Here is a 13,542-nt window from a genome sequence, read left to right as displayed (position 1 = left end):
ATTATTCCCTTCCTAGGAAAACAGTAAAATGGACGAAGAAAGTTGCACTGTGGCTTATAAACTGTGCAATTTTCAATTCATTTACGGTTTTCAAAAAGGTGAACAGAAATTCTACTTTGAAATACAAAGCATTTCTGTTGAAACTGGCAAAAGCTTGGGCTACTGACGTCACGGTGGTGGCAGTACCTGCGTCAGACACAGACGTAGTGCAGCCAGGGCCATCTGTTCGCACCCGCCGGAGGCTTCAAGTAGACCCCCCTGGCTGACTCTCAGGTGATATGCGGAAACATATTCTTGTGAAAATTGTGAAGAGTGAATATTGCAAGAAGAAACAGCCTTCTAGGCATTGCCGTGTGTGCGCAGAGCACAAGAAGAAGAGTAGAACTGCCTACATGTGCAACTTCTGCATAATGCCTCTTCACAAAGGGGAATGTTTCCAGAGATATCACATGCACAAGCACTTCTAGGAGCTCTGGTATGTGTTCTCCAAAAATTTCAGTTCATAAAATTAATTACGAGATTTTATATTAATTTTTAAATTGAACAGTGCACAAGTTAGGGTAGTAGGTTTTAAAACGCCGGTTCCCAGGGTGTAAATGTTTAAACCACTGGTCCGCAATGTGTTAAAATGACTCTTGATGGGATTTTGGATTGGAGATTGGATTTACTGATCACTGTTAACACACGCCTTGTGACTACATTTAATCATAGCCCCACCGCTAATTTCCACACTTTACATATCACTAGAGCACATGCTAAATCTTTTCAGTCTGCTTTCACTACTTGTTTCCCAGTATCACGTCTTAACAATGGAGATTCTTCATCTGCATTGCCCAAGTCTTCTCTCCACAGACTCCCTTACAACTGACCACTGACTGTCACTGTTACTACTTGTTTTGGTTATAACAACTCAGCACAGATCACACAGAAAATGCCATTCATTCTTGTACTCCAAGCATCTCTGTGGGAACATGTTTGTCTGCAAAGGTGTTATGCAGTAGTGGCTCTGGTATATCTGCTTACCTTGCAGTTGTTGCCTAGCAACAGATGNCATATACACGGCGCCAAAGCCCAGAAGACTGCTTTCTTCAGATGAAGTTTTGCTTTTGTTTCCAGGTTGTTACCCAGTAACAGCTGTGTATACTTGCTTATCAAGAATCTGTTGCCTAACAGCAATATTGTTTTGCTGTTTGTTTCAAGACTGTTACCAGAAATAGTTCTATACGCTGCAGTATTTAATGAGTCAAAAACAAAAATGCATGTAGGTCTTCATATACCATTTTTGTGCTCGCAGATTTTAGTAACTCTACAATATCAAATTTCATGAGAATATGTTTGGCAGTTTTTGAGTTGTTTTATGAGTACAGATGCAATAATTTACCATCTGATCCACAGGGTTGTACATGCCTACAAATTAGAGAACTACTGCACACTGAGATTATGGTAGAAGTAAAGAAATATTAATTAAACACGTAAAGAAGATGCGATATAGTAGAATACCAAATTAGCATGCATGCGCACACACAGAGGTGTCCAAGAAAGGTATGATAAAAATTTGTACAGTGGAACCTCACTTAACGAGCATAATTCGTTCCAGAATCTTACTCGTAATGCGAAACACTTGTTAAGTGAAACAATTTTTCCCATATAAATTAATGTAAAATACGATAATGCATTCCATGCGGAAAAAAATACTCAAAAAATTTTATGCATAACGTTTATTCAAAGAAAATTATATATACTGTCAAGTAATTTTATGCATAACGTTTATTCAAAGAAAATTATATAGACTGTCAAGTGTTGGGTGTATAATACCACAAATAACTCCACGCCTTAGTGGATATAGCGAATTTTATTTCACACTCGCTCTTACAGTCACACAATTTACAGATTCACAACTACTGCTATCTGCAGTATTACAATTACTTGGCCTGCAAAGGCTAGACTACAACTGGCTGGTTGACTGACTCCCTGGCTAACTCGTAACTAACTGACTCACTGCTGGCTAACTCGTAACTCTCCACTGGCTAGATTCCAACTGTCTTCGGCGTCTGCTACACTTTAACTTGCTTCGTAGGCAGTGTAGTTCTCTTATAAACCCTCAGCTGGACAATGGGAAACGTCTCGCTTCCTTGTTGCCTAGTCGCCGTGTTTGCCTGTTGCATAATGGGTACCACTGTTTATTACCGTCATCTCTAGCAACCACTGTTTACTCGCTTTGCTTAGCAACCGCTGTTTACTCGCTTTGCATAGTGACCAGTGTGCTTGGACTCAGCATTATCATTAAATAAATTTGCAGCGCCCATAGCAATTGCTTTTCGTTTATCCATATGAAGAGCAACCTTTCAACATTGTCGAGAATAAGTAACCGTTGCATATTCTTGTCACTCCCTTTGAAGCATCTATCTCATTAATCTTGTCCTTGTTCTTGAGGATAGTGCAAGGCGTTGATGTAGACCGATTGTATGTGCGTGCTAGATCAGCCACGCTCACACCTCGTTCTCGCTTTTCAATGATTTTATGTTTCATTTCTACGGTTACTTTTATTCTCTTATGGCTGTCTTTTTGCGGCTTTTTCTTCGGGGACATTTTTGCAAGGGATATTAAACTTTGCACAAGAAAAATCACAAATAATATGTCTGAACACAAGTTTGGAAAAATGTGTGAACACAAGCGACACTAAGATGCTAGCAGAACGAGTGCTAAACACAGACTGATGTAGCAAGCACACAATCCAGGACTTCCCTCTCGTCACTTGTTATGCAAAACGCCTCTCGTTAAGCGAGTCATTTTTTTACAATTTGTTTTGCTCGTTATGCGAATTACTCGTTATGAGAGGTGCTCGTTAAGCAAGGTTCCACTGTATATGGAAGTGATCTCACAATTCAGTAGCACAAAACTCATTTTATTTTGTCACCTTGTAAGTTTCAATCTGAGCACCACTGGATGCTTGATGCACAGTGAAACAATATTCGATCTGGAGCCACATTTTCACAACATAACTTTGGTCACTATGGCAGCTGTCTCTCTTATGTGATGTAGCAGAATTTAAAGATCTACAGCTTTCTGCTGACAGACAATATTCTTCATATAACACCAAAGGAAAATGTCCAATGGTATTACGTCTGGTGAGCTTGTGAACCATGCTAGGAAACTGTCTCTTCCAGTCCACTTATTTGGAAAGCACTGGTTTAAAAACCGACGATGCTTCCAAGATGCAGGGGTGCTCCATCCTGCGGGAACCATGCATCACAAGGAAATTGTGTAACTGTGTAGTGTTCTAAGATGTTCAGATATGAATGGTTTGTCATATTTGCTTTCTGAAAGAGAGAAGGTCCAATGATGTGATCTTTCATCATGTCACATGACATGATCTTTTGTATGTCCCTCTGGTGTTCAATAATTTCTGAAGTTGTTAATGACCACAAATTCTGCAATTATGTCTCTCTGCAACACCATTCAATGTGTTTCCTCATCAGAAAAACACACTGAGTCCAGGAAAATCTCATCACCATCAATTTTCTGTAGCATTTCCTCACAAAGTCTCTTTCTACAATCATGGTCAGCTGGTCTGATGTAATGCAACAACTGCAATTTGTATGAATGAAAATTATTTCCATACAGCATCATGAACTGAGAAGTTTGCTTGTGCAAACTGGCTTAAGTAGGCTACATAGAAATGTTTGTCTAATGCACTCATCTTAGTTGAATGTCCCTGGATGTCTTGGCATTTTATGATTTATATCACTTCCAGTTCCTCTCAGACATATATGCAGCTTCTTTAATGAAGCTACAGTTTCGTACTGAACCTTCATGCACTAACTGAAACTATGCTGAACATGTGTAATGGATTTCCACTCCACGAACCACAAAATGTAATACACCTTCTGCTAAACCATCAATGTGACTCCTAGTAATTCAAAGGGACATTAATGCACAGCCATTGACACCAATATAAACAAAACCTGGGGCTTTAAGCTACTGAATGATGAGGCTGTTTCCTCTGTATAGTAAATATGTTTTCCGTATATGAACTTTTAGTTTCATCATACCTTTCTCGGACACTTTGAATATACAATCACCAAAGTGTGTCAGCCCCACTGTTTCCCAAACAGCATATCATAGGAAAAATTTGTGAAGACAAAGAAGGTTCCTCTTGGTGAGACAACACAGGGAAAATTTCCAACCAGTTTTTCTGCAACATGCCATTTGGAAGGAACAGGGTGAGACACATAGACAGGTGAACTTAGGATATTGTTAATGAAACATGAAAGTAAGATGCAGGCCATGCCATAGCTCAGGCAATTAGCCACTGGCTTCCAAACCTGGTGGCCCAGGTTCGAGTCCTGGTCAGGTCATGTGGGTTGTGGGGGACAAAGTGACACTGGGGCAGGTTTTCTCCTAATACTTCGATTTTCCCTGCCAATTCTCGTTCCACTAACTGCTCCACATTCATCATCAGTCTCACCCCCCCCCCAAAAAAAAACCTAAAATGCAGGATAGCATACTACCAAATTAGCTTTCTTATATAATTAAAATGGATAGAAAAGACGTGGTAAAAACAAGAAGTAGCCAGAAAGGGCAGTTTTGGAACTTCTGATCACCAGAAAGGACTTGCAACACAAAATCCTCAGTTGAAAAAAAAAATAATCAGAGAAGACACAAACAACACAAAATGCAGTCACCTAACAAGAACTGATCCAAATGTGGAAAAGTAACTACACTAATCAGGAATGATCATTAATTGACTTTTCAGAATATAGCAGAACAGCCGAACACAGAAAGAAAAATTGTAAGATTAAATTTGACTGAAATGTTTACGTGAAAGTGGTACTGACTGACTGTGAGTGAATAAGACATTCCTTGAGGTCTTTCAGCACAATTTTTGGAATATCCTGACCTTTAGTTACCAACAGAGATTCAGTTCTTCCAGTATGGTCAGAAACAAAATATCAAAGTCTCCTTTAAAAGCCCTGGCTCTAAGGCTGAAATAAATGTGAATATCAAAATCATGAAGATTTGCATTTTTGCCAAAAAATTACACATTACGAATTTGTTCTCCCAAAATAGCATGGTACCATAAAGTTTTGGAACATGTACAGCAGTATACTCATCAAAATCTAGATAAAATCTTTAGCTGAACAAGTAGATTGTGCCTTCACATACAGCACTTCCAGTAAAGTGACATTCGATCAAATCAAAACACCAGCGCCGAAACATCTATTCTATGCACCTAATCTGGACCAGTGTCACTCCTCCTTGGATATTCAGGGTAATGTAATGGCAGTACTCCAAGGACTGTCACATTCTACAACCTTTTTCAGTGCCCAATAAAGAACAGTCTCACAAAGTAGGTTTCCTTTTGTAAGATTTGAGGTTTTCACAGCAGTGACTATGAAGAAAGCAGTCTTCTGGGATGTGGCACCGTGTAGATGTGGTGTTAACCGACGTTTCGGAGGAACATATCGCCTCCATCTTCAGGGTAAAAGGAAAAATAAGAAAATCCTCAAGCGAAGAAACAGTGAGAGCAGGTGCAAGCAGACTACTGTCGGAAATAAACTCAGCTATATGAGAGCAGGTCAGGATTCTCAAAAACTCCCGCAAACCAAGGACAACCTGACTGGTGGCAAGAGGAGAGCCCTTCGGTCCTTAAAAGCCAATGAGGTGCTCACTGTCCTTCCAGCTGACAAGGGTAATGTGGCCATGGTACCAGATACGTCAAACTACAACCGAAAGATCACCGCTCTCTTGGAGGACAAGGCCTACAAGAAGTTGAAGAAGGATCCTACTGATGCCACAGAGCGTAAGACTGTTCTTCCCCTGAAAAAGTCCCCCGATTCCTGAGGAGGTCTGCCAACAGCTACGACCTCAAAGTTCCAGGCCACCTAGACTCTACAGGTTGCCGAAGATCCACAAGCCTGACATTCCACTAAGGCCCATTGTGAGCACTATTGGCTCTCCTACCTATCGCCTGGCCAAACACTTGGCTGGCCTACTGAGCACATACACTGGCAACGGTCCACACCATGTAACTCCATAGAATTTGTCCACACATTGGGCTCTCTCCATGTTGATCCCCACGACATAATGGTCAGTTTCGATGTAGTGTCACTCTTCACCAGGGTGCCTATAAAGGATACTATGGATCTGCTAGGATGACATTTCAAAGAAGATATCTCGAGAATCTTCCACCATATCCTGACCACCTCATACTTCAACTTCAATGGCCAGTTCTATGAACAAACCGATGGTGTGGCGATGGGCTCGCCACTCTCTCCAGTCATCTCTAATCTATATATGGAGGACTTCAAGATGAGGGCACTTGACTTGCCCCACACAAGCCCCGCTGCTGGTTTCGCTACGTGGACGACACCTTCGTCATCTGGCCACATGGTCCCGACAAGCTCAAGGACTTTCTGAACCACCTAAATAGTATCCACCAGTGCATCCAGTTCACAATGGAGACTGAAACTGAGGGCCACCTCTCCTTCCTGGCTATATATATTTACAGGAGACCCGACGGTTCTCTGGGCCATAGAGTGTACTGCAAATCCACCCATACAAACTTCTACCTTAACACTGCTTCCCACCACCACCCTTCCAACAAACAAGCTGCACTTTCCACATTGGTGCACAGGGCTACAGCTCTTTGTGATCAAGAGAGCCTACATGTGGAGTTGGTGCTCCTGGGGGATGTATTCAGGAAGAACAGATACAACAACTGGGCAGATCCACAGAGTTCTCAACTATGGGCCCAACATCAGCAGGCCTGAAGAAAAACCGGGCTGTCGCCTTCCTGCCCTACATCAGGACTATATTCAACTGTATCAGCAGAGTGCTGTCCTGGCACAACATCAAATCAGTGGGTCTGCCTCCAAACAAATTATCCAATTTCCTCTGGCCTGTCAAAGATAGCCTGGGACTAAGGACACTGGGCCACGCCATAGCTCAAACGGTTAGTCGCTGGCTTCCCATCGCGGTGGCCCGGGTTCAATCCCAGGTCTGGTCAAGTGGGATTTGTGGTGGACAAAGTGGCGCTGGAACATTTTTTCTCCAAGTACTTCGGTTTCCCCTGCCAATCTTCATTGCACCAGTTGCTCCACAATCACCCTCCCCTATCATCTGGGGCTGGTACAATAGGCCAAAGTGGCTGCAGTACAAGGGACTTAGTCCCACCCCACTAGCAACAGTATATAGTATAAGGACACTGGGTGTATACAGTATCCCATGCGAGTGCAGCAAGGTCTACATTGGGCAGACGGGCTGCTATGCGAACACAAGGTTGAAGGAGCATCAGTGGCACACACTTCTCGAACATCCGGACAAGTCAGCTGTAGATGAACACAGCATCGATTTAGGACACCACATTAAGCTTCAGAATACCTCCGTCCTTGCCGCCAAGACCCAATATACGGATCACATCATTAGGGAAGCCATCAAGATTGAACTCTATCCTGACAATATGAACAGAGAGGTGGGGTTTTGCCTCAACAAGTCATGGAAGCTTCTCATCTGTTCCCTAAAAAACCCCCCGTAACATGACGCCAGATCCACAAGGCCCGCAGTCCATGACCGACTCCTATAGCAACCCCCCAGCTGAAGGGTTAATGCCCTCCCATTAACCTTGCCTTTCTCCCCCCACATAATATCCTATACCTGCTCTAACCTTGCTCCTGTCCCAGACCCTTCCCCTCTCCCTCTCCACTGATTTCCCATGTAGACCTGTCCCTTCCTTTCCTGCTCTCATATAGCTGAGTTTATTTCCGATATTAGTCTGCTTGCACCTCTTCTCACTGTTTCTTCGCTTGCGGATTTTCTTACTTTTCCTTCTACCCTGAAGATGGAGGCGATACGATCCTCCGAAACGTCGGTTAACACCACATCTACACGGTGCCACATCCCAGAAGACTGCTTTCTTAGGTTTCCTTTTGTTTTACCTGAAGATTGAGAGACAGTGTACATGCCGAAAAAGTAACGAGTTCTAACATTCAGTTTAACATGGTTTTTAAAGTACGGCTGGTTTCAGACTAATATGACTAGCTTTTTGTCTGGTTTTAACACAGTTTCTCCATGATACTTTTTTATATTTCATCACATTATTTTTTATGGGAAATAAATGTCTAACATGATTTTTTCACCTTACACAATACCTTTCAAGATTGCACCTGTCATGTTCTTATCCAGAAAGTGGGTAAGAGTAATTTTAAATCTCCCCTACAGTGCACTTAAGCGGTTTTGAGATGCAGTGTGCAAGTAAAACACTTTTCTTTGTGAAATATCTGACGTGTTCACAGCAGTAGAGATTCACAATGTGGCATCTGGGTTGACACTGCACAGTCAGGTACATGGGTGCAAATGATTTGGAGGAACATGCAGATGGAAGCAGCAGGTCCCTCTGAAAGGCTGGTACCTATCTACCACATACAGCCTCACATCTCTGAAAGTCATATCTTAAGATTTTACTGACTTAAATATACAGATGTTCAGAACTTGTTAAATTTATTTGCTTGTGGTTTATTTGATGGCACAGTAGGTCAGACTGTATAGTGTCAAATAGTGGAATAAGTGAATGATCAAATGGAAATAATATGGAAGCAAACAGTCATGGCCTAAGTACAGGTACTATCCTGGCATTTTCCAAGAGGGACTGAAGATACCCACACAAAAAAAAATTTCAGTCAGGAAAGTTAGTTAGTTATTGGAGAGGGTGGGTTTCCCCGTGCGCTTAGACCAGTATTGGTCTGTGGGAACATCCCACATTATCACGCATTTCTGCAACGCTCGCTCTTCGCATCGCTTTTCACCATCACGCGCGCTAACCAATCAGATTGCTTCAAACGATCGCATTTATACTACGCTCGGCGCTAGCCCGCGTCTACACCATTACGCGCGCTAGCCAATCAATTCTTGCTCCTCACTTTCGAGTTTGGCTCCGCCCCACCGACCAGCGTATAAAAAGGAGCGACTCCAGAATTCAGTCAATTCAGTCTACGAGCAAGCAACTTCAACCAGCAGGCTTCGTCGCCAGCGCTCGGTCTTCGGAGACATCGGCAGGNCAGCAGCCACGGTCCTTTTCAGGGCCAACAAATTGTTCCGAAGAAGTGGGTTGTCATAGGAGTATGACAAAGACACACGTAAAGAGAACCCCACATTGGTGACCCCGACGTGATTGGAAGCGCGTGTGGTGAACATCAAGTAACGACGCCTACGTTGGATCATCACGGCCCAGCATAGACGCAGCATACTCTTCGCAAGCAGCAACATCACTTCTCGCAAGGGGGGGAGTGATGTGGGAACATCCCACATTATCACGCATTTCTGCAACGCTCGCTCTTCGCATCGCTTTTCACCATCACGCGCGCTAACCAATCAGATTGCTTCAAACGATCGCATTTATACTACGCTCGGCGCTAGCCCGCGTCTACACCATTACGCGCGCTAGCCAATCAATTCTTGCTCCTCACTTTCGAGTTTGGCTCCGCCCCACCGACCAGCGTATAAAAAGGAGCGACTCCACATTCAGTTCAATTCAGTTCATCGTCAGCCTACGAGCTAGCCGGATCAGGCAACTTCAACCAGCAGGCTTCGTCGCCAGCGCTCGGTCTTCGGATACATCGGCAGGCTGCATCGGGCACGACTGCCTCGGCCCTCCAGCGCTCTCACACCCGACTCACTGGGGCACCGCGCCTGGACTCGCCGGTGGTCGTGTTACGGTCCCACCCACTGGGCTTCTGGCATAGCCATTGCCTCATGGCTCCTACAACCGCGCTCAACGACTAGCCTTTTCACCAGCCATTCACCGTAACTAGCCTTTCTCCTTACCGGCGCGCGCCGCGCTACCTCTCCGATCAACCATCTCAGCAGCCACGGTCCTTTTCAGGGCCAACAAATTGTTCCGAAGAAGTGGGTTGTCATAGGAGTATGACAAAGACACACGTAAAGAGAACCCCACAGGTCCATTGTGCTTCCCTCTATGATATTCTACCAGTCTCTATACCCTACCGATATTGGTGTGTACCATCAGTCCCATCGAGCCAGCGAGTTCGCCCTCCACTAGCTTGGCAGTGTCTATAATGCTTCCCCCATCTATCAGAGGACTTAGAGACTACTGTTGGGCGAGAAACGTCCTTGAATTTGGCTCAGTGATCTCCTTTGGAGATATGAGGTTCTTTTACGTGCCGTAAAGCTATGACAGGGGACACATGGCTTAAAGTCCCTCCCGGAGGACTTGTTCCCTGAATTTTTCCACCCTTAAAAATTCGACCGACCTCCGCCGGGTATTTGAACCCGCGTACCACGAGTCATGAGGTGGGAACGTTACCTCTAGACTACGAAGGCCGCTTTCAGTCAGGATAGTCAGTGTCACAGCCAAGTTTTGAACTGGTCACCTCCCAAACACAAATTGGAAACCACCTTGCTTGGCAGCATTTGATAACGTCTGATACATTACTTTTATCATTATCAGTCTTCCTACAGAAATATTTTTTCTTTAGAACAAAAGTAACCTTTGTCATTGTAACTCTTAGAAACAAATTTCAACTGACCTGCCAGTCACCCAGAGGAATATAAGTCCATCATCTTGCAAAGTGGGAATTCCAAGCTGTCTCATTTCATCATCAGACATGGTTCCATAAGGCAGTTCCATGTGGATATCCCAAGGAGGGTCAGCCATAATTACAGCAAACTTTCCTGGAGAGAGCGTCAGGTGAAGTATGTTACTAACTGTTACTATGTATTGCATCGTTGCAATAGTACATACACATGTTCCACCTGGCAATTCTGCCAATACCAACACCATTACCCCAGAGTTAATATGTAACCAGCACCTTTGTAATACTGGATGACTTAAATTTCCCTGCTAATGGAAGATAAAACTGTTATCCTCAAGTTAAAAGTCTGGCTGCCACCTCAGTAGTATCAGAATATTTAAAACACAAAATGGACATAAGAAGGAATTTTTAGCTTAAAATGACATTATTTGAATATATCTCTAAGAAAGCCATCTTCATGTTCATAGAAGTCAAGAGAGAAACACTTCTGATTGGTTAATGGATTTTTATAACTTATGAAGTAAAGAGAAAGAGCCACAAAATTTTTCAAGAAATTATCCAAAAACTTACTCATGTAACAGTAAAGGTGTCCATTACAAGTAATTTGCTAAGATGTATGAAGGAGTGAAGGTATAGCTCCATAAAATTTTTAATGTTGGCATTAGATGGAGCTGAATGATCAGCTTCATGTCCCAGTTGCTTTACCCCTTGGAAACAACCCCAGTACTTACTAGAGAAGAGGACAGGGGGACCCCTGTGAAGGTATGGATATGGTGGAGAAGCAAAAAATCTTTGCCTTTCCAGGAATCAAACTCACATAGTCCAGCTTGTATCCTAATCTCTTTACTGACTGAGCTATACAACCTACTCCATTTATACCCATGAAAAATAAATCTCAGTCAGCTGAGATTCCAACAAGATGCCTTGCAAACAGAGCTAAACTGCATTAAAACTGAACTACACCTGTTCAGTCAGATGTGAACATACTGTTTCATCTGTTGCCTGGTCATAAACTGCAGTGATGCAAGTACCATTAAATGCCCATATTTGCTTTGTTAGCTAGGATAATGCAAGAATTGTTATGAAATCTGAGATGGAATAACACATCTTTACTTTTATGTCATTCCTAATGCATCACTCTGTATGTTCTTACTTTCTTCAATTGTTCTCTACTCCTGCATCCTACTATTCTCCTAATACGTATTTCTGCAATGATATCTATAAAAATCTTCTAGAACCCTGTCCCTTCACACCTCAATATGTGGTTCCAGCCTTCCCCTTTGCTACACATGGAACAAATCCCCTGCATATCATTTCTCCTAACCTCTTTCATCTCCAAACACCCATTTTCCATCATATTATTCCTCTCTTGTATGTAATTCTGTATATACCTCCCTTTCTCTGTTGCTTCCTAACTTGTCATACAAAGTGAATGAACTTCTCTCTCTTGTTGTGACTCCTGTACTATGCCTTTCTATATCATATTGTAACGTGTTTCGTTACTGAATACGCCGTAGAGATCATTAATTGGTTTACTGAACAATCTACAAATAGCGGCTACAATTAATTATAACACAGTTGCGGGTTTCCACACTTTACAAACCCTACAACCAAAATCTTCATGTACTAATAACGCAGGAGCTATACAAATCTCCCTGAATTACACACGCCAAATATAACTGTACTACAGCACTCACTAAGTCTCGAAAGCACACAATAAGTCTTCCACTCGCTGACTTCTTAGTTATCGCACACTCGCAGGCTGCTACCTTGAGAACTGTTGATAACACACTGACTCTCGCTTGCTGCTCAGCCGGCTTTTATTCCGTTCGCTGTTGCTAGGGTCGCCCGCCACGTCACTACTGTGACATGGCGTATAGCCTAGCAACGCTGTTACCCCTTGGTGACGTCACCGCTGTTGACTTGCGTTGCATAGCTACAAGGTTGCGGGGACTCGGCTAACATTGGCTCCGCTCGGCTCACTTCGGCTCCGCTCGGCACGTCACCGCTGGGAGAGTGGCGGGGTGATGACTCGCCTATTACTCGAGCACTACGTTACCGCCACGTGCCGCTGGGGAGGTAGGGGTCCTCGGTTGCGCAACATGTCACACTGCTCCCTCCTTAAGGCTGTTCGTCCCGAATAGCCTAACGGTGCTTCACCCGTTCCTTTTCTTTGGAGGCTGTTTTTGCAGCATCTTCTTTGTGTCCTTCTACTGTTTCTCTTCTCCCCATTGCTCTGCTCTCCAACCGCCACATCTTCCCCCTTTTTATGGTTGCTCGTCTCGAGCAGCTCCATGACAAGGCGCGAGCCAGTCAAGGTGTACAACCAGCATCCTCGACCTAGGGGTCTTCTGCCATGTCCTGCCATTTCGGTCGTTGGCTGTTTTGTACTTCCTGTAGAATAGGCCCTATGTCTGGGTCTTTTAGCTGTTCCTCTCTCAGGGTAACATGGTCCCAGCTGGCTGCCGGTAGGGTTTCCAATAACGCGTATTTGCTTTACCTCTGCCTGCGTCTCAACTTTGTGGCAGTGCGCACATTGCTCTTGGCAGGGTCGTCTAGAAAGGACGTCGACGTTGTTATGTTTCCGGCCCTGCCGATGCTCCGAAGTAAAGTTGTACTCCTGAAGACGCTGTATCCAGCGCGCAGTTTGCCCTTCTAAGTTCCTGAAACTCATAAGAAAGGTAAGTGCAGAGTGGTCCGTTCGCAGATGGAACTGTTGTCCGTAGAGGTATTTGTGGAAATGTTCCAGCATCCTCACTATGGCAAGTAGTTCTCGACGGGTGATGCAGTAGTTTTTCTCTGCTTTGTTTAGCGTCTTGCTGAAGTAAGCTATGACACGCTCTTGTCCGTCCTGTATTTGAGAGAGAACTCCTCCAATTCCGACATTACTTGCATCTGTGTCCACAATGAATTTCTCTCCTGGCTGTGGGTAGGCAAGAATAGGGGCAGCACATAGGGCACCCTTTAGTGTTTGAAAAGCGGCCTCCACTTC

The 13,542-nt window shown here is 43.8% G+C and overlaps 1 protein-coding gene across 4 annotated transcripts in view; it reads right to left on the bottom strand.

Moving 5' to 3' along the window:
- LOC111872107 (N6-adenosine-methyltransferase subunit METTL3) overlaps window positions 1-13,542 on the bottom strand; it is a 77,627-nt gene that overhangs the window by 22,440 nt on the left and 41,645 nt on the right. For all 4 annotated transcript variants that reach the window (XM_023865677.2, XM_033754530.1, XM_023865678.2 and 1 more), the window contains one exon: window positions 10,545-10,689. In XM_023865677.2, the coding sequence (XP_023721445.1) occupies window positions 10,545-10,689 (145 nt within the window). The remainder of the gene's footprint in view (window positions 1-10,544; window positions 10,690-13,542) is intronic.

This window comes from Cryptotermes secundus, unplaced genomic scaffold (genome assembly GCF_002891405.2).
Source record: "Cryptotermes secundus unplaced genomic scaffold, Csec_1.0 scaffold417, whole genome shotgun sequence".
Lineage (NCBI taxonomy): Eukaryota > Metazoa > Arthropoda > Insecta > Blattodea > Kalotermitidae > Cryptotermes > Cryptotermes secundus.
Note: the sequence above shows the minus strand (reverse complement) of the source record. Positions and strands in the feature narration are given on the sequence as shown.